We start from the raw sequence: 22,158 nt of genomic DNA, 5'->3' as shown, positions 1-22,158 counted from the left end.
ATAATAGAACATTGTTTAATGTTTAATAACCAATAGACAAAAGTGAGATGTTGTTTCCATTGGCAATGCATTTAATTAGAATCACACTTTCATATAGACTATTTACAGAGAAAACAAAACGATACACTGATGATTGAACACTTTAACAAAACAGGAAACACTGTCATGTCTTTTTCCATAAACTAAGTTAAAATGTTGCAGGAAACTGCAACATCTGCAGAATAGATCACTTGACATTTTTATGAGAATTGATCGAGGTTGGCTCCATACCAGAAGAGGACATCTTGGGTCAAAGATCGCAGGTCACAATGCAGGACTTTTCATGTTGTGTGAATCAGAGTTGAGCATTTAGCCACAGCTCCGTTGTTTCCAGATTTGATCCAGTTTGACATTCAGACCTGTGTGAACATGGTGGCGAAAACCCCCCTATTCTCATAAACCTGTAGAGTTTCTCTACATTATCAATGCATTACATTTCATTGGAACCCAAAGGATTATTGTATTGCTTGTTTTCCTCTTTTGAGCTGTTAAAGACTCTTTCTGAGGACACAATGATGGATCATGAAGCTGGTTGAAGATACTACAGACAATCAGTTTGACTGAACTGTTCCCATCACATTATTTTTGGTGGAAACGAAATGAAGGCCAAGATGGAACAAAGCCTCCGTAGGGAAGGACTAAGTGGACAAAGATGCCAATTCTCGTAATAGTTTACTTTATTTTAAAGGTACACTATGCAGACTCTTTGCAAACACACAGCCTCTTTTTCCCGGTTCAACATGGGAGCGAGCTCAGCGTTGGTCGAGCGGACAAGAGAGGGAGAGGTGTATCAAAATAGAGAGAAATAGGACATTTTTCTTCCAGTTGTTTCAAGGCGGTTACGTTCTAAAGCACAAACAGCTACACATCTGCGGCATTGCAGCACGCTTCATCTCGTCGCTGTAGTAGCAGCTCTGCTCTGTGGGTCGTGTGTGTAAACACACATATTAAAAAAACAGTCGGTCGGCCTTCAGTGCCCCTTTGTATCGTGGACCCTAAAAGATGCCTCGGCCTGGTATTTAAAGACCTGGGAATTAGAATGAGCAGCTCCTGCTCATTGGCTCGAGGTCACACAAACATGTGGGGCCCGAAGGCCGACGCCCATACATGCCTTAAACACAGCAAGAGAAAATACATGCAGAGGTCAGAGACACACACTTCTAGCTGGTTTAAATGATGAATAACATAGATTATTTTTATACCACACTAAACTTCTGTATTTCTTTACTGAAAATTCTGCATACTGTACCTTTAAGTCAGCATCCAAATAAAAATACCTCTACATAAAATCTACCACGAGAGTCTTACTGCTCTGTTTTCAACAACATTTGTCCAAATGAGGTAATATTTAATACTGTTAATTAGGCGATCTAATAATACAAGAATCTGCGCACCTATTGTTGTACTCTCACTTTGTTCGTCGGACAGCATCCGGACACATTTAACAACTCGTAATGAAAGACATCCCTGATTTTGTTTTCCTGTAGTGGGACTCAAGTCAAGGCACTCTGTCGGGTGGAGAAGTCTCCACACACACCGGCAGGCCGCCGTCTAACATGGTCACTGGTTCAAGCTGAGAAGCAGCTTGTTGACTTGCAGCCAAACTCACGCAGAAGTACACATCACACGATTTGGAGTTCCAGGAGTGACTGTTTTACTAATTACCATTTTAATATATCAACCACGTATTGTCCTTATTTTGGGAAGAGTCAAGTCTTTGATAGAAAAACAGCAATAGAATTTTTTTCTGTTTTTTTTCTTCTGTTTGTACATTGCTGGTCGTTTGCGTTAAAATGATGACCAAAAGGAAGTCAGGTCACTTTTTTTCTTATGCAACAAGTCAATGTAAATAATCACAAGAACGTCCTAAAGTCAACCGGGAGCCAATCACTGCTCACTAATGCTTCATGTCCACATTTTCTAAAACAGCACTCCCGGCTGAAATTTCCTTTGATATCAGTTGAGGGTTTGAGCTCCAAGTCAACAAATGTACACCGATGACAAGACAGTACACTCGACTGGAACCAGGCCAACTTTTCTGCAGATTGCTGTGATGGCTTGTTTTCCAGATGAAAAAAAGAACCAGAGCAACGACACACGAAGGCGACATGAGCTGTGAGAGCCGAGACCCCTGGTTTGGAGATGGTGATCCGAGGTCGATGCTGAAGTTTGAACAGAAGCTCATTATTTACAGAAGCGCCTTTAAATAATGACATTGTTTATACAGATTTCATTAGCTGATGCAAAAACAAAGAATATGTAAGTTTTGTCCTTATAAATACTTCTGTGAAATATCTTTTTAGGAGCCAGAAATGAATTCTGTGACAGTGTAAAGTCAGGCTGGAGGAAGATGGACGAAGAGTGACTCAAACGCTGCATTGTGTGCGGTGATTTTGCAGAGGATCAACAAAATAACTCTATTTACATCATATCTATATATATATTTGCCATACAGTACTGAGAAGTCCTCCTATGCACGAGAGGTTTCTTACGGGTTTTGCTTATGTTACAAGGTATGCCTTAACATTGTATGTACATGTAACATCCATATAGATCTCCAAACAATATCCCAAAATGTCAAAATAAAGTTCTATATATTAACTAGTCTAGAATAAATACTATAATCTTTTCCACATTCCACAAACCTTGCCTTTATGCCTCTTTGTGCCTCTAACAAGCAATTGTTGCAGTTATTATAATCATGACCAGCCAGGAGGTCAGTCATCCTTTCATAACATACACTTGATATAAGTCCTTTTCTGTGAGGCATAGCAGGTTCAGTTCACGGGCAACAAAAGGAGTCAAGTGTCTCCATGGAGAATGCAAACGGAGAGAAATGTAGTCCATTTCTTTTGCAAAGTGTTATTTCTCTTTTCTATAATCTAAAGACGCAGACCAGTAGTTCCTGAAAGAAACCACACGAGGGCGACATGCTTCCCTCTCGCCCAGATCCCGCTGATGTTCCTCAATCCTTTGCTTCACAAACAGTCCATCAAACTCCTTTCCGTTTCATTATGTGCTTTGTAGAAAAGTAACGAGAGGCACACTATAGTAGGAGAAACATGCACCTGTTGGATAATATACTCAGGATTTGCAGCCTATAATATCTACGGAATACTATTCTAAGTATGGGACTGAGTACATTTGGTAGGTAGTTTAAAGCTAATTCAAGCTAACAGGGAGGTGGTTTGCCGAGGCCTCATTCAACAAGTATGAGCGTTGTCATTGCTTGACCTCACATTTGATGAAAAAACACATTTTATCCCACGTTTTGAGCGTGTGCCTCTGACACAAGAGGTGAGATGATTGAGCTCATATGTTAATTTTGTTTGCTGCGCTGAACAGCAATTGAATGAAAGCACTGAGTGACTGCGGGGGGTTCATGCGACAAAAGCGTCTTTGTGTCTACTTTCCTAAGCTACCTGGATCGCACAAGTCGAAGGCGCTTGTATTGATGTGTTCAGCTCGCAGTACAGCAAGTACATGAATTAAATATGAGCTCAGTATGAATGTTGTGCTCAAATTAAATTACTTGTGGGTGCAAGTCTGGGCATTAGATAGGAGGATTGAGACCTGAGGGTCTGAGTCATTTAGTTTAGAGGATGCTGGTCGGAAAAGGGAAGAAGTAACATTGCTGTCTCACTCAACAACGACTATCAAGAAGCCGTTGAGCAAGGCACTTTCACTTAAAATAGTCCTGCAGTGCTTTTCAAACTGTCCTGCTCAAATCCAAACTGTGACTGTTTAAAATTGTGGGCGTGTGTATGTTACATCAACGGGACCCCTGAATGGAGTTGAACCGATATGAGGTGCTCTAAGTGGGCATGGGTAAGACTAAGCTCTGCATAGATATTCTTAAATGGACTGGCGCTGAAAGAAAAACACCTCGGTTCAGAGTAAGGGGGACAAAGTTGTGTGTCACATGGATGGCCTAAGTTGTGTTTTGAGGCTGCAAAAAAGCTGAGTTTGTGAAGCGTCTCTTGGCTGAGCTGGGCCGGACCTGAGATGAACCCGATCTGAGCAGGACAACGCTGGACGCAGCAAGGCTGTCTGTTCCAGGCTGAGGTGGGCTGGAGCTGAGTGGGGCCCAAGGAGAGAACCATGGACTTAAACATTGAGCGGTGGGTCCATGGTAGCAGTATGCTTAAGTAGGTAGGTGAGGAGGAGGGCTGACCTCTCGGGAAGTCCACCAGCCTGGTCTAAGAGCGGTAGTCCTTCTTACTGTACGGCCTGTTGCCCAAGATGTGGTCGATTTCGGACACCACATGAGATGTCATCTTCGGGAGGACCTGGACAAAAGACAGAAGGATGAATTGACTATTCCTGGCAGGAAGGAATTAAGTGAAATATACAGTGAGGCCAAAAAAAAGGGGGAAAAGTAAAGACACAGATGGATAAAAAGATTCAGATATGGGGAAGCTTTTTGATCTAGAATTCGATGGAGCTGGCGGGAAGTGGGAGATACAGCTGAGGACCTGAAACAACAGCTTTGTGTGTTTCTGCATGTTCCCACCTGGATGGCCCCGAGGTTCTCAGTGAGCTGCTCAGGGTTGGACGTTCCCAGAAGAACCGAGCTCACTCCTTCATTTCTAAGACACCACGCTGGAGAGAGAAAGAGAGGTTGATGTTCACACAGAGCCCACTTGATGGCAAACTACAGATTACTCCAACACACCACAAATACAAACTGAGCTTTTAGCTTCTAGTCCTTCCTTTGCTCTTCCTGGAAGTACATAACAATGGATCCTATTTAACTACAAATCAATGGTTTTAGTTTCCCTAAGTCCATTTATAACCAATTACAAACCTTAAATGTCTGCCAGCCGTTTTTTTCCAAAGCACACCACAACGTTTGATTACATTTACTTCTACCTTCCAGGCAGCTCAGATACTATATCAGTGCCCAACAATGCAGCTGAAAGCACAAACAGATATTGAAGTCTGTTTTTCGCGAGGGTGCTGCAGGGGAAATCAAACCACGAGACACAAATAATAAGCAAACACAGACAGTGTGGAAAGAATTTGGTCATGTCTCACAATAGAAAGGTTTCTGTGTGAAAGCCCTGAGCACTGGCTTTTTCAAAGCCCTGCTTTCGGCTGCTTCTACCGTGTTGACCTCAAACATGAAACCTCACCAACGGCCAGCTGAGGCAGCGTGCAGCCCAGCTTCTCTGCAATGTGGTTGAGCTCTTTCAGCTTGGCTTGTTGCTTCCTTCCATCCTCGCTTACTATTTTCTCCTTCAACCATTGATACGACTGCCGGAGGAGAGGAGAGGAAAGAGTTTGAGCGATCGAATGAGGAAGTTACATAACCTTCTCAACCAAGACTTCTGTTTTTGTGTTGATTAAACAAACAAGATGTAGCATGTTAATCAGTGAGCCAGAGTGGGGCTGGTTGGTGTATTTTCTGACCTTTGCGCTGTTTCCTTCTGCTTTCAGTCTTTATGCTATGCTAAGCTAACGATCTGCTGGCTACGCACTACTGCATAGTGAATGTACAAACGTGGTGCTTCTCATCCAAGAAAGCATATTTTCAAAATGGGGAGTTATTCCCTTCAGCATGACAGTATATGTTTGATAAAGGAGAAACACTTTACGTAAAAAAATAAATATAATTGAGATTTAATGAAAAAAAAAGATTCAGAATCATATCCAGTGTAACTTTAAAACATATTCCAAGCATTGAAGACACCTACCTAAAGAAGTTGTCTTCAATATATTGATTATCAGTAGTTAAACAGTGGTTCCCAACTGTTTTGGCTCGTGATCCCCTAAAAGGAAGCAGTGTCCCCTGTATCTATAGCCTCAGTGTGGCGTTATGATACATACTACCTCTCAGATGGTTAACTTTCAAGAAACTGAAGAAATAAGTGTCAGTACATTACTGAGAAGAAGCATATTTCATAATTATTATTGCTCTCGTGCCGAATATATCAATAGATCTTGAAGTCCTGACCCCCGTGTTATGAACCATTGAGTTAAACAAAGCTGTCACATGGACAGACAAGCTCATTCTCTCATTCTTATTATCTGCAGAAGCTTGAGCAGCTTCTGTAGAAAACATTTGCTTTGTTGGGGGACAGTTACCTCCCTGACGTTGACACTAATTGAAGTCAAAATAAAAGTCAGAATCTGTGAAGGCTCAAAGCGTTCTCCTCAACTCACATGGCTCTTCTGCTTTTGGAGCAGATCGCTTGCCTGTGTTGGAATAGAAAAGAATGATGAGGGAGTTTAGTTTGCATACCTTCATGGAGGCCCTGGAAGTTTCAGGAATGCCATTTTCATATTTTCCCGTGATGATGCCGCACGCCAACGGCGACCACGTCATCGCTCCAACTCCTGTCACCATGGAGACCATAATGAGTTAAACAGGGTTAGACTTTTAGTGAGATGTGTTGAAGGAAGACGTGTGAACAAATTAATACAAAATGTGTGAGAACAGTGCCAGGAAAGTGAAAATTTATGAGAAGAGGAAGAAAAAATTAAAATAAAACTCGGAGGGAATGAGCAACAGATGATTCTAGAGATTAATTATCGGTTTAATTAGTTCAGAAATTAAACTCATCTAGGAGAAGCGGACCATAGGATGTTTGTGCGAACACGTCCAATGGCATCGGTTGGCTAATTCGCCCCAAGAGTACCCAACACAAAGAATACTTGCCTATCTTGTGGTAAAGTTCAGGCAGTTGCACTTCTACTTTCTCCCTCTGGAAGAGATGATACTCTGCCTGCTCACACACTGGAGGGATCAGATTAAACTGTCTTGCCACTGAATACGCCTCCTAGAGATAAAAAAAAAGAAAAGAAGAGGAAGGCAATGAGAAAAGGGGCAAGAATTAATGAACGTCTGTAATGACTCACTGCAGTGTCACCTTTATGCAGCGTTTAATTTAATGCGGCTTTAAACTTTTGTTTTCTCTTTGGTGAGAAGAAAAGAGACGAGGGTAGAAGAGAGCAAACATCGCTGAGCCACAGATAGCGATGACTTTGCTCGGGGGGGAAGAGCTGGAAGGCTGTTCATCAGCTCGTGGGAGCGTGGTACAAATTCAAATGAAGGGCTCACAGTAAGTCCCCCAATCAATATTCCATATCATAACTCTGTGAGGCATCATAGTCATACTTTCTTATCTGTATTTCCACATTTCCTTCACGAATGCATGCCTGAGAAAACAGACACATGTGAGGCCTGCTGCTTCTTCAAACACTCCCCACTCTTTCATTTTGTGTGTCTGCTGCTGTGAAACATGTCAGGATGAGAGAGCGCTCAAAGGGGGATGAGGGGAGGGGAATCTATTTAGCAATGATAACATCAACACCATCGCTCACTTATAAATTACATGTTGGCCTTCTCTGCAGCGACCCCATGACATGCCCCTCGAGCCTGCGTATGTGCGTGTACTTTACACCTGCCATGTCACGTACACCAGAAGACGTGTTTACCCCTCCCTTTCATTACTGATGCTATAAATTACACGGCTTTCATCCGGGCTTGTGTTCTACAAAGATAGCTGCTCCTTTTCACCGAGATCACAGACAGAGAGTGTCAACACATGGCGCTGTGCTCACAGGGGGAGGCGCAGGGTGAGAAAGAGGCCAGAGGGAGGAGATAATTGGTGTTAGGTCCTTGAATGTCAGTTTAGACATGTGATTATTTCATAACTCTCTGTCGTGGCTTCATACTCCGACTGGACATATATATATATATATATATTTGTTACTGCAGAGAAGGTTGAAACAGGAGGTAGATAGGAGGTACAGGAGGTAGAACAAACATAGATGGAGGGAACCACTGAGCCTCTGTGGGAACACCTCATAGAAACAAACAACCATGATTATGCATATGAGCAACGTGATAATGAGCTGCTCAGAATGGGTTCTAATGCTGTGATGGTAGTGAACATAACAAGAGTAAATATGGCTTCTTGGGTCTTCATTCTATGGTTTGTTGAATCCCAGATGAAAGGTTTGAATCCAAGTCTCTGCCAATCAAAGCAATCATCTTCTGTTATTCTAGTCAGCGGTGTATGACATCTAATCTGCCAAAGCAACAAGACGCTTTCCCCTAAAACTGAATGACAAAAACATCATTAAACCCCTAATTCTGACGAGCTGAGAAGTGTTTAAAACGGCAGTACAGCAGCTAAAGTAATGCATTCTGCGTCTTATGTGTAGCTATAGTTCAAGACCCACCTATGTGACTCATAGAGAAAAGGTGTGTTTTCATTCTTTTTTTTTAAACCAAAAAGACAGTTGCCATGACAAACAATGTCTTACCATGATCTCCATGGCCGTCCACCGAGACGTCCCCCAGTACATCGCCATTCCTTGGTTGATCACGTAAGTCATGGCCCGAACAATCTCTGCAGAGATACACACACACACACACACACACACATGCCCACACCGCGTCAGTCATCTGGATCAACAGTGAACAATCAACACCAGGCCACCCTGTACAGTGCTGGTAACAGACAGTAACATTCATCCTGGATGGAATTCTGCACTCCGAACAGATGAAAGTCATCCGTCCCCGCTGCATCAAAACACATTCAAAATGCATTCAACAAAACGGTGGCGTCTTTTAGGCTCACAGGGGGGAAAAAATAACCTTGGTGTGTGCAGAGACAAAATGTTTCTCAGCCGGCTTCCCTCTTCTCTGAAAGCAGTTAACAGGATTCACAACAATTCCTTGTATATATTAAAGCCATTATTCACTCAGAAGAGTCCATTTTAAAATGTTATGGCCTTATTAAAGCTTAATGAGCGAGAGTAGACATAGGAGAGAGCATTTGCAACTGTGACAAATGTCATCAAGACACTACGATAGATAGATAGATAGATAGATAGATAGATAGATAGATAGATAGATAGATAGATAGATAAATAGATAGATAGATAGATAGATAGATAGATAGATAGATAGATAGATAGATAGATAGATAGATAGATAGATAGATAGATAGACATTTATTTGTCACAATAGCAAGAGACAAAACTAACAGGAAAGAAAGATGCTCAATATATACAACAAATAAAATAAATACATACATATATAAATCTAATTATTGAGATAAATGTATATATAACTAAGAAACCAACTCCTTTAGACCATTTTGTGTTGATCATACTTGAGGTGAATCCTAAAACACCTGATATGTAATATATAAAGCACCAAACAGAGCTGGCGCTTAAAGAGAACGTGATTAAAAATGTGTTTGTTTGATTGCTTTGTTTTCGAGCAAAGATAAAGAATGAAGAACAATAGATGTAACTTGCTCGGGGACGAGCAATATTTTGTTGCAACCAAGCCTCATGAGAGACAAAGGGAGAGATGGATGAGACCCTGAAAACAGTGCAACAGGAAGTTTGAATTAAACAGAAACAATGAGAAAGTAGGCGATTAGAAATGGGTTTGCCATCAGAAATTTTTTTAAAAAAAAGATAAATCTTGGCCTTGAGAGCAAACACACACACACACACACACACTCACACACACACATACACACACACACACACACACAAAAGAAAAGTCCCCAGAGGCCACCCGCCTCCTTGAGTCTCTCCTACCTGCTGACAGATCGTCACTGCCTCAACACCTCAGGGACACACACTAACAAGCTCACATATGAAAAGCTTCTGATCGCACTCTATCCGCCACATTTTTAATGATGCAATTAGCTCCAACACGGCCGACTGTGCGAGCCAACAGCGGTCAGGGCCGACAAAAACTCAGATTAGGACTGTCGTTAGGGTTACTCATCTTCGCCCTGCGCTCACTGTGGCAGGACTCCTGTGCTTCACGCTGCACAACTGTCTCTTGGCAAAACGACAAGATATGAGGGATACGGAAGCAATGAAAAAGACAAGAAAAATGTGAGAAACACAAAAAAAAGGAAAAGGAAGATAGAGGAAATAGTTTTGTTTCAGCCTGGTAAATGATAATTAACAACCTGGAACACAGATGCCTTGCTTAATAGCACCCTGTCGAAGGAAATAACACAGTACAAAGCAAAGGAAACAATTCGGTCTCTGGTTACTTCTGCCTTCCTCTCCGCCAGCTCCTGCAACGTGCTGCGATTGTGCCCACTGCGCTCACATTTAAATGCTACTTGCCTCGATTTCCGTGCAATATAACAAGGGGAGAGAAGAAGACGGAGAGTAAAACGAGTTCATGGAAGGAAGTGCGATAGATCGAATGGTTGAGAGGATAAAATAGGAAATGAACAGCGAGTGCAGATGGTGGAGAAAAGTACGTTGGCAGCATAGAAGAAACCTATAAAGAGTAAACATCAAGGCCTGTGTTTGAATGCATCATTCACCATGCCGCTATTGTAAATGAGGAAAGCAACAGCTTGCACCACATCACAATTAAAACCTAAATATAGAAATCATATGCAAACTGGCATATCAAAGTTACAACATGTGCATTATCTGGAGCATCGCAGTCAACAATAAGGGGAATGTAAGTATTATTTCAGCCATTTGGGCTTTCATTTTGGTTTTGATGAATCCAGGTTATCTAGCTTTACATGAATACATGTATTTTTTTAAAAGCCCCACTGAAGGAGAGCTGTAATTCAGAGGGAAAAGTAAATAAGTAATTGACATGCAACTTCCAGATCGATTAGCTGTGAGCTCTCAGCATTGAGAGAAACCCCACAGTTAGCGGGCTTTAGCTTCAGAATAGCAATCGAACACAATTCCTCTCTGATGATTAACGAGGAAGCCATACGCTGCTAATATGCATGCCAATAAACAACTTCTTGCTAATTAATGATACAGGGCTGCCTGCCTAACACGTGGACATCGAGTTCATTGCAACAGGAACACAAAACATCAGCTGAAATATGACTCACCCTCCATGGGAGTATTGCTGTCAGGGCGGTTGGCAAAAACTACATCTACATACTCCAGCTGCATCCTTTGTAAAGAGCCTTTTAGACCTGAGAGACAAAAAAAAAATGCAGCGCAGAAGAAGATTTATTTCAGGTTTGTCGAGAGTCCAAAGTTGTTTCTTTGTTTATCTGGTGTGTGAATGGGTGTGTGACCTTCAATAATGTGTTTCCTGGACAGTCCTCTCTCCGTCTCGGCTCTGACGGGACAAACACAAACCAAACGATGAGCTTCACTGTAAATCTTTTTCAGTCATGAATTGACTTTTGGCTCTCGGGCCATTGTTGTCTGTGTACATGTTCAACCCACAGACTCAAGAGTTCGCTCTTATTCTCTTCTTCTTGTGCAGTGTAACGTCATGTAACCAACCATGTGAAGGACTGAAGAGACAGAATGAACCATTTTATTCTTGTGATGCTGCGTTTGTGGCTTTGAAACAACTCAACTATCATCGGAACGTTCTGGTGCTTAATCAACTGTTAAATATCAGTCATCCAATATCTCTCCGAGAAGAGTGAAAGTCATTCAAAAATCGCTTTTTGACAAAGGGACATGACATGAAAAAGTCCGCGTCGGGCTGTTTTATGGAACTGGGTCGGTGCGCTTTCAACTGTTCATCATTATGCAACCAACTTCTGGAGAGGTGAAGGACTAAACCTTCCTGAGAGAGAAGAAGGGATGCTCAGGAATAACTTCCTCCTTATCTCCAGACCCAGTTGGACGCTCTCCACTGAAGAGTGTGTATGTGTGTATGTGTGTGTTAAAAAACTTGACTTTATTTTTCCATTTCTTTCTCCAGACTCAGCAGAGCTCCTGGGCGCTTTATTGGCTAATGTGGCAGGAAGTGGCTAAGGTTGAGAGGCTAAGCTCTCATCGTCGTTGCACAGTGCACGCTGGAGAGATATGTAAGAAATAATGTACGATCGCACAATGAACCCTGATATTATCCCACTATTATCCAAAAACAACAGTCCTCGTGTTGTGTACGAAGATCAGAATGTTCATAGCAACATCATGCTTTCTATAGCAAGGATATGCTCTCAACGGTGCTCTAATAATCTAATAAACAAAGACATGTAATAAATAGTAATAACATATTTGTCTCGTATATACATGGCATACTCAAATAGATTTGAGAACAAATTTGTTGTTGTAGTTTTTTGTGTGACTGAAGCTCTGCTCCTCTTAAGGACTTTGACGTTTTACTCAGCGATATTCGTAATAATATTTAAGCGTGCTGAATTGTCTTGACTGATGTTCTCTGGTCAGACCTCAATAAATACAACTTAACTAACCACCCATCTGCCTTCAGGCATGAACATCAGAGGGTCTTACTTACTTTCCTCCCCAGTAGAGTTTAGTTGTGATGACCATGCTGGATCGCCTGAGAACGAAAAAAGAAGATGCAGCAGAATGAGCGATACGTAATGCATTGTACTTGCGATAAACACATCTGGTCCCATCATGGATGTGTTTATTACCGACAGTGCTCATCCTGCTCTCTCTGCTTAGTAGTTGAGTTAAAGCCGTCATCATCTGTTCTCACTGTCACTGAGGTACCTTCATATTCCTTCTGAAGCACTTCAATGTGACTGTTGGACTAACGTCTGTGAATAAATCAGCCACGAATTGCTGAAGAGATTTTGGTTCCGTCCTGTCATTACACGTCTGGTGCTCTGTTAAACATTGTGCATTGTGAAGAGGATTTCTGGAGCCCTCGCAGGAAAGGATAACCTCGCCACATTCATTTTCATCAAATGACAATTAACGAGTGGCTAATTGAACGGGCGCGACTCCGACAGCGTCTCAAGTCACTCGTGACAAATCAATACATGGAGTGGATGTGGCAACTGAAGAAGGTCATTCCTTCAATTCTCAGTCTCCACTCTGTAAACTCGTGACGGCACTCGGAGACTGAAAGGCCGCGTCCAGCGTCTCATTGTGCACCAGCATCAAATGTCAATAATGACACTTGAGGCAGGGACAAACATTACCACATTTTCGGTGTAACTTGCGCTGCATATTCAACAGTGCACACGGCTGGTTGATGCGCATGTTTGTGCTTGTACAAGACACTGAGTCGTACGGTTTAGGCTCCTGAGTCACAAAGGCTAAAAGTTGGAGAAACAATCTTCATGCGTTCGTCCAGGCTACAGACGTCAGCGCTCTGTCAGGTCTGCTCAAAAGTTGAAACTGCACAATGACGAGATGGCAATTTAATGATCCATCAGGTATTTTCTATTACGATCAGTTACTGTCTTTGATACTGTAAGTCTGTCTTCTCTCTTTCCAACACAGTTGATAGATAATAAACTAAGCTGTTTAAATAACTTAAGGGAATATTTGAGATTTGAGGAAACTGAAAATGCCTGCAGGCAGACTTTTATACAGTAACTGTCTCATGCTGCCATTGTGATGAAATGCGTGTGTGTGTGTGTGTGTGTGTGTGTGTAGGTGTGTGTATGTGTGTGCGTGTGTGTGTACTGAAGTACACAAATAAGGAATGTAGTCAGATCTAAAGAAACATGACACAGCAGAGATAGTCCAGATCTCAGCATCACTTTGACATCAAACATATCTGTCACACACACACACACACACACACACACACACACACACACACACACACACACACACACACACACACACACACACACAAACACACACACACCAAATGAAAGAAATAAATCTCTCTTTCCAATCCTCTGTCTTTTTTTCACACATGCCCCTCACACTCTCCTCTCTCTCGCTGCCTCTTGCAGCGTGCACACACACACATCATCATTTCTCTCTGTCACAATAAAAGTGATGAAGCTTCATCACACACATTTATGTCACCATTACCTCCAGCATTTCTTCTTGATAATGTTTCCTAGAATGACTTCAGCCCTGCAATGCAATATAAATGAGGTGGCGTTATTAAATTGCAGCTTGAATTCATAAACATTTGTGTCACAAACAATATCAACCCTGCAATTTATTGATATCAAACTAAACACTGTCATGTGCATTGAAAAGACGGCATAGCATTGTGTCCATAAACAGGTAAGATGGTAGACTTTTGGTTTTATTATTGTTTATTTTACATTTTCTGGTACGTTGCAATACAGCTCAAGGAAATCACTCATCATTTAACTGTGAAAACAATCAAACTGGAATACAAGTGATCCAAAACTAATATTTATTGTCATGGTGACTATCCCAAATTTCAATTTGTTGAATGCTGAGCTAATAATGAAAATCTTCTCACTCGGCCTGATAAAGCTAGCACAGGCTGAAAAGGTGTTTTGCAGGATTTTCCTCATGTTTGCATCAGACTCAGACATCAGACGGGTTGAATAAATAATAAATAATAAACATCAGATCCTGTTGATTAGTTCACGACGTAAGCCTGTCAAAGCTGCAATGCACCTTGTTCTAACACAAATCATTCAAAAATAGTCCTTTAATCCAAAAGATTAACCTAAAATGCTGCATGAATAATAATATATATTTAAAAAAAAAAAATATTCAAAGAATATCCAAAGGCACAGTCTCAGGTTACTTCAAGGTGCCAAAGAAAACACAATAATCAATGAAAACAATGACTCCAACCTCACATTGGGCGACTGTGGCTCAGTGGTGAGCAGGGTCGGGCTTCAATCAGAGGGTCGGCGGTTTGCTCCCCAACTCCACTAGCCCATGTGTCCTTAAGCAAGACACTTAACCCTAAAATTGCTCCCATAGCTGCGCCTACGGTGTATGAATGGTTGATAATACTGATGCGATACCTTGCATGACAGCTCCTCCCATCAGTGTATGAATGGGTGAATGATGTCATGTAGTGTTAAAGCGCTTTCAGTGGTCGGAAGACTAGGAAAGCGCTATACAAGTACGGGTCCATTTACATTAACGTCAGGCGGTCCAAGGGAATTCACCCGTCCAGTCTCAAACATCTGGCATGTCTCGTGTGGACACCTTTTTCTCAAATTGTACGACACTCCAGACCTACTAGTTGTTTCTCGCTTTACTAAATGAGTAAAACAAATTCGACTCTGCATGTATGAAAGATGTTGGCTAAACATTCATGAGAACTTTAAAAAAAAAAAAAAAAACCCTCTTGGAGCCACGTTCGGGCCAGACGTCTGCACCTGGTCACACCAACCTGAGCTACGAAACCAGTGAGAGCTCGGTTTGGTTTGACACCCACCTGCCGCCTGCGTAGACCTCAGCTGTATCGAACAGGTTGACTCCACTGTCATAGGCAATAGTCATGAGCTGCTCGGCAACCTGGTAACAGGACAGGACACACACACACACACACACACACACACACACACACACACACACACACACACAAAATAAAAATCCATGGACGAGCTGTAGCATTAAGCATATTAATATCTTTGGGTTTGCACAGCTGTGGTGTTCCAGGTTTACCGAAAACCTCATCAATGAATAAAAACATGGCCCACCACAAAGTTGTGCTTCTTCATTTGTTCTTTTTTTAAATTTTGTTATCATTCTGGACACACTTTAGCCTGAAGCCCTCCTCAGAGAATAAGTATTGTTTCACTGTAAGTTGAGTCGAAGAGGCACAAAACACCACAGCCCCGCAGTACAGGTGCAAACGCTACAAGCCAGAAGAGGTGAAAAAAGGGACAAAAGTCAGAGACGCAGGCCAAAGAACACTAAGAACGCACAACCAGGAATACAACCAATGTGCCAGCAAACTGAATTGTTAGAATGGTTTAACTTTTGGGATAAAAAGCTGCTATATTTTTTAGGTTGAGCGTCTTTTGAAAGCAAAGACATCTACCGTGGTTTTACCTTTTTGTATTGTACTGTACTTTTCAATAACCCGTTTGCGGTCAGCCCGCTTATAAGCAATAGATGATTATGTGAATTTAGAATATGTGCAGGTTTGATATTCTGGGCTCTGACTTCGGCAGTGACAATAACAACGTCTGCCATGGAGGAATTCATATGTACAGTATTGTATCAGAACTGGACGTCTGCTGACGTTAGAGATCAAGCAAAGGTTTGACCTTACATTCTTTACAAAGCTATTTCTGTCATTTTTCATGTGGACAACTGAGTGCACTTAAAGGATTTCACACCGCTCTCCCCATGATGGCAGACTTTGAATGTAGAGGTTAAGAAAAGCTGTAACACTTAAAACTATATCAAATTGTATGAGCTGCTTCTGTTGGAGCATAACCTTCCCCTGGAGTCCTCAGCTGGAGGCCGGGCTGGCTTATGAAACGCTACATGAACAGCAGTGCAGCAGGCCTGGCAGCGCCGAAGAGTGAGCTGTGCACAGAGGTTTAACAGGAGCGCCCTGTATTGCAAAGGGTGTGTTAAGACAGTGTATAAAATACACTATAACCATATACACTGTACATGCTGCAGGATGCGCAGCACTGTATCTCCCACGCTGCAGCAGGACACCAAGGGGCCTGCTGGAAAGCACATGCTCAAACACAGCTTACTGTAAGTCTGTTGAGTAGTGGGATCACGGCCTCATGTGGGATAACGGACACATTTGTTTCTGTTGAAACACCGATGTAAGGTGACGTCAACTCATTCCTCTTTAGTTATCAGGTGCTCCTGCTTTTTATTAGTGTGTTTTTGGCATATGTGCAGATATATCTACATATCTTTGGAGACATGGTGACCCATAAATCATCAGACTGAGATCCAATTTCCTTGTGGTAAGTTTCATAACGTGAGGACTGTAAGTGAATTTGGCATCATCTCCCTGTGGAGTTGTTTGTGTGCATGAGTTGAGTTCTGAAACGCGTGTTGACAGGAAGTTGTTTTTTTTTGCACGTGGCGCTTGTGTGTTTGTGTTTACAAGCCGCTGTGTATGTGCCTGCAAGTGCATGTGCAGCAAGTAGGTGTGTGTGTGTGTGTACTGCTGTTTTAATGGTGGCAGACAGCGGAGGTGTTGTTTCTAGAAGTATTAAATAATCTCTTTTAAGAGAATCTGTCTCGGCCTTCTCTCTGCAACCAGTGCAGACTGGGCAACAGTCCAAGCCATCGTGTGTCGATGATGAAATCAAAATACAGTTGATTTAATTAGTGTCTTAAAAGACGTCGCTTTGAAGGACTCAACCAAAGTACTAAGCAAGAAAAAAAAACTATTGAATACGGTGTTAAACGTTATAAAACAAAGGCGGAGAAATGATGTGACAAAAGAAGCAAAATAAAGACAATAAATGATAATAAAAGATTGAAAAAGATAAACAAATAAAGGGTTGACAAGTCAATAAAAATGGGTACTAAAATGTGAAGTAGACTGCTCCCATGTGGTCTGTGAAAGAGAACTAATGATATTCTTTGTATAACCAGTACTATATCTCTAGTACATCTCGTCATTACCAGATGCCAACGCACTGCTTTCAGAGACAGTTGAATGGGCAGTTAGGGAGGAAGTACAGAGGGCAAAATAACTGCCATGAAGGCAAACACAGCAGAATGAGACAGATAAAGCTAGATCATGGAGAGGTTAAAGAGAGTGTCGGGGTCACTGAAGGAGAGAAAGACTTAGGATGCCAGAGTATCTTCTTTCTCCCACTGGTCTCTCTCTGCTGAGTGCACATACAGGGAACAATCTCTTTCACAACTGTTGGGGGCAGTGGAGGGTCATTTTTTAATAAAAGTGAAGGAAGGTGGGGCGATGGGATATTTTTTTTGCCGAGGTAAGAAAATAGATGGAGGGATAAAGAAAAAGTTGGAAGAACATTGAAGAAGTGATGAAGTGCTGGATAGACAAGTTAATGGAAAGAGGAGAGAATTTCAGGGCACACGCAGTGGGTATTAAATGTTTTGCATGAAAGGCTAGGTAAGGTGAGAAACATGCTGAGGACAGCTTCATGGAGACAGATGACGAGACACAGACGAGCAGAGAGCCGGGATAGTCGGTTTTTAAAGGATGACTGGCCTTTGCTGATTGCTCAGTCACAATGAGTCTTGGAGGACGGAAGGTCAATCACTGTGGTGGAGAGCTCAAAGCGACATTTACAAGGTCATGACGTTTGTGCGGCTCCTGAAGCATTGTTGCTTACACAGATTTTGGACAAACTGAAGGTGACTAATGGCCAAATGGTGCAGTGTTTCTTTTTGAAAAAAAAAACAAGGACAATCTGTCTGCAACGGACAAACATCCACACATCCACTTCTGCCCTCACCTTCGGAAAAACACTGAGTCACTGTCAAGTTGCAGAAATACATGGGTGGCTACGCTTCAGGCTTCTGTCTTTTTTTATTCTAGGGCACAAAAGGTTTGGTTTCCATACAAAGAACAGTCATGACTGAGGATAAAAAAAACAAACATTTCATCTTTCACAACCCCAGAATCAAGGCTGCGGTAGCCTCCCACATACTACCCACACAGCTGTGAGATGATTTTATGGCTGCGCTGCCTCCTCCCCTCCACACTCCTAACATCAAAGTTAAAATCGACAAGACACACTTTCTTCAATTCCCTTTGTGATTTATGGATCTACTTTTGGCCTTTTTGAATGAGAAAGCAGTGTTAACTTGCAGCCCACCATCACTCTTGTGAGCGGTCTGTCTGGGAATGTGCTGCCGCCGAGACGAGTGAAGCAAACTTAGCGCTTTGATGAGGCATACGAGTAAATATACACCTTTCAACAAGCGTATTGTTATGTAAGAAACCCTATTCTCACTCTGCATAATACACTTTAAGCTAGAACCTTCAGCTGATTAGCTTAGCTTAGCATCGACACCGGGAAGTAAGGGGAAACGGCACTTTTAAAGCCGTTAGGCCCTTTTCACAGCAGTCATTTTGACGCGTCCTAGCAGGATAAACACAGGTGTAAGCAATAACATTAATTATGACCCTGTTCCATTCAGGTGGGTACGGGCCCTGGTATAAAAAGGGTCTATTGGGCTCAGCTATTTCCTGGAGTCTGCTGTGATTTTCTGGAAACCTCACAGTGACTTCAAGACCTGGGTATGTTTCAACCGTGACTCCATTTTACCGTGTTTTAACGTCGAACTGATTACTCGGGACAACACTTTCTGAAATCGGTCCACTGTGGAGCGAGAGCGGCTGTATGACCTGCAACGTAATCAGGCACTGATTACGTCGCTGTCTACTAAAAGGGCTTGTTTTGCCACTGACAGTTTGTAATAAAAAATATCTGGCATTATGGGAAGAACGTTGCTCAAAGCGGAATATTGTTCTGAGATCTCGCGAGGTGATAAGTTGCCAGCGCAAAAACACAAATGTCTGCCGGGCAGAGTTTGGCGTTGGAGTACAGAAAGCGTAGTCATGACTGAACATTCACATGTTTTCATCAATGTAGATAAGGTCTTTGAATTCAATACTCATCTTCATGTTCTGTGTGTGTACAGATATGAGATGACGGTTTGAGTGTTTTTAAGCTAGCTGTTTCTCCCAGTGTCCAGTCATTTTGGTCCAGATGCTCAGCAGCTCTTTTGCAGAATACCAGTATAGTCCGACTGCATTTTCAGGGAATTCCTCTCTAATATGCCTTATTAGAAATTATCCAAATAAAAAGGGACAGATGAGACTTATTCTCACTGTTTGCGTACGTGTTTGTCAGTGTTATGCCTAACTAAGGGTAGCACTGTTACAGATGTGCTGTCGTAACTGTGTTTGTGTGTCAGAGTTGTTGTGCAGGCCATGGAGTCTGCTGAGGACAATTTAGTTTATTTAAGGGGGCATTCGGGACCGCGGTGGACTCTGTTGTGCGGTCGCTCCACCAAATCCACTGAGACCCTCTGTCGGCAAAACTGCCTTTTTTTTGGGTTGTTATTTCCGATGTACTGTTGTGTGCGTATAATGAAAGATTAAAAATGATCTCTTGAGAACTTAGTAAACAAGGTATGATTTTAAAGAGATTTTATCTGAGCCTTTCTCTTATGAATTGTTGTTCGCTGATAACGGAGACATTGAACTGCGGACTTTCACAATAGTGGAGAGAAGAGGCGTTATAAGCATTGAGCGTACCATGTGAGTTATAAGGCTGAAGGTAAAGCAAATAATACTGTGAGCTTACCGGTTCTGTGTCCCATGGGGTGAGATTAGTTCTCCTCCACCCAATCGAAGTGTGTGCATATGTGTGTGTGTGTGTGAGGACCACAGCAGCAACATCAATGCCTGTTCGAGTTTAAGTACGAACACGAACACATGATGTGTTGACCCTAAGCATGCTCCTAAAGTCTTTGTGAAGGTTGTCCGCCTCTGTCATGACATCATGAGAGGGAGCAAACTAAGCTACAGGCTAATTGAACCTGTAGGTATTAGCTAATGTTCCGATCAAGGTTTACTGTGACAGCAGCTGTGTATACATTCATTGAAAGAGTGTGAGGAAAAAAATGAAACGCTGAACGAATCCTTTCCTTATTGATTCTGCAGGTTGAGTCAAAGTAAAAATGTATAACTTGCCTCCAGATTACAAAAGAGGCACAAAAATGGTTGAACACCGCTCTTCAATTGTGCAGTCAACCATGATCTGCATTTTAAAAGGTCACTGAGAATTACATTTAGCAATAGGTTTTTGGCATAAATGGTCTTGTGAAATTTCTGGAGTTCAATTCAGAGGTATCACTCGTTGTAAGACTTTACAATAAGTCACCTCTTGCCAGCTCCTTTGTAGAATAATCACTGTACATACACACATACATACTTTTCATTTTTGCACTCTCTATTGTTTAAGTTCAATGTAATTTAATTTCCTAAATTAAGCTGTACATATATTTCATCCCAGCTATTTTTATTTTTGTATATATCTTTCATCCCTGTTGTTTCTATATGTTGTTCTGGTGATACTCTGACTACAACATATTTGCCATTGGGGATTAATAACATATATTCATTCATTCATCAGTGTTCGAACGTTAGTGCAATGACAACATGGTCTCACATCCAACTTCAAATACCAAAGCTTGCCCTGTGGCCCCCAGCGTCTGATCCAGATGCACCGAAGCACCTTTAAGCATCTGTATTACACTGAATAGAGCGTCACAGTTTGATGCTCGGGGCCACAGACGAAGCGTCAGTTATTTGATGAGTTGGGAGGGGCTCAGGACATTTTTTCATCTGTTGTGTGTTGGAGTTTGATTACTGTGTCTACATCGAGAAAACATGAAACTCCATCCACATGAAAGACTTTTTCATATGTCAAATCAAAGGATCTGAACACATCTACCACACAGACAACAGAAGTTGTTGGTCCCATATCGTTTGTTCTTTGTGTCATATGTTAGGAATGTTCTTGTTTACACGTTGTGTTCCAGACCAATGGACACTGGGCAACATGAACAACATGGTCATGTTTATATACACAATACATTCAAAGCGCGTTCATACATGACTGCAGTACAACAACATATATCAATGAATAAGCGACAGTCTATTAAGATTAAATACTCATACAAAATAAAGGGAAGCGATCATACCTCGTCTGTTATCTGCCCTCCAAATGTCACCCATGTACCTGCAGAGAAGAGGAAGACATTTCAACATTAGAAAACATTGCTATGTGGCTGTATTTGACAACCTGGCGTAAACACCACGACAGTAATCCCTGGATTAAATTCCCAAGAGAAAAATCTGACCAAGGATTTTCTGTTTTCACTGGCATATTTGGAAGACCTTGTGTCCCCTGTGATTGTGTTTGTTTGTGAGCGTGTGTGTGTGTGTGTGTGTGTGTGTGTCTGACAACATGCTCCTGTTTATATTGCAAACAATGCCGATAAACCAGACACAAAGCTCAGCCACCTCAACCAGAGGAGACCCTAAATCCCCTCACACTCCCTCTCTGAATTATGTATGTAGCTTTGTTGTCGAGGAAACATTTCAGATTATGTCAAAAGTGTTTACAGACATGTCTGGTGCAAATCTTTAAATGCTGCACGATTTATGAGTGTGTCCTGTGCTCCTTGATAAGATATGAGATCCTCAGTGTTTCAGTGCATTTTAATTGTGGCAGGGGAGGACCAAGGACATTGTTCACCACATGAAAATTGAGTATATGAGACTTTGTTGGTATAAAAAACCTGACAGGTACTGACATTTTGAGGCCAATATCAATGTGAGTATAATGTATACCAGCAAATAAGCCAACAATACATATCTAATAACTTATACTTTAACTTTACATTAAACTGCTAATTAAAGTTCTGTGAATATTATATGTCTACAGTCAAGTCAACTTGAACTTTCAACATTTCAAATGCATCAATATCTGT

At 41.8% G+C, this 22,158-nt stretch overlaps 1 protein-coding gene across 2 annotated transcripts in view; it reads right to left on the bottom strand.

Moving 5' to 3' along the window:
* Nucleotides 1-80: 80 nt before the first annotated feature.
* The window catches only part of kcnab1a (potassium voltage-gated channel subfamily A regulatory beta subunit 1a), a 93,237-nt gene continuing 71,159 nt past the window's right edge, over nt 81-22,158 (bottom strand). For both annotated transcript variants that reach the window (XM_068584901.1, XM_068584902.1), the window contains exons 3-14: nt 21,367-21,404; nt 15,122-15,201; nt 13,777-13,821; nt 12,272-12,316; nt 11,088-11,131; nt 10,896-10,982; nt 8,314-8,399; nt 6,701-6,821; nt 6,284-6,378; nt 5,175-5,295; nt 4,553-4,641; nt 81-4,328 (exon numbers count right to left, since the gene is read on the bottom strand). In XM_068584901.1, coding sequence (XP_068441002.1) covers nt 4,239-4,328; nt 4,553-4,641; nt 5,175-5,295; nt 6,284-6,378; nt 6,701-6,821; nt 8,314-8,399; nt 10,896-10,982; nt 11,088-11,131; nt 12,272-12,316; nt 13,777-13,821; nt 15,122-15,201; nt 21,367-21,404 — 941 coding nt within the window. In that variant the 3' untranslated portion in view covers nt 81-4,238. The remainder of the gene's footprint in view (nt 4,329-4,552; nt 4,642-5,174; nt 5,296-6,283; nt 6,379-6,700; nt 6,822-8,313; nt 8,400-10,895; nt 10,983-11,087; nt 11,132-12,271; nt 12,317-13,776; nt 13,822-15,121; nt 15,202-21,366; nt 21,405-22,158) is intronic.

Source organism: Clinocottus analis, unplaced genomic scaffold (assembly GCF_023055335.1).
Source record: "Clinocottus analis isolate CAN_PGR_092001 unplaced genomic scaffold, fCliAna1.0.p SCAF_2, whole genome shotgun sequence".
NCBI classification, from domain to species: domain Eukaryota; kingdom Metazoa; phylum Chordata; class Actinopteri; order Perciformes; family Cottidae; genus Clinocottus; species Clinocottus analis.
This window is presented reverse-complemented; position numbering and strand designations above follow the sequence as displayed.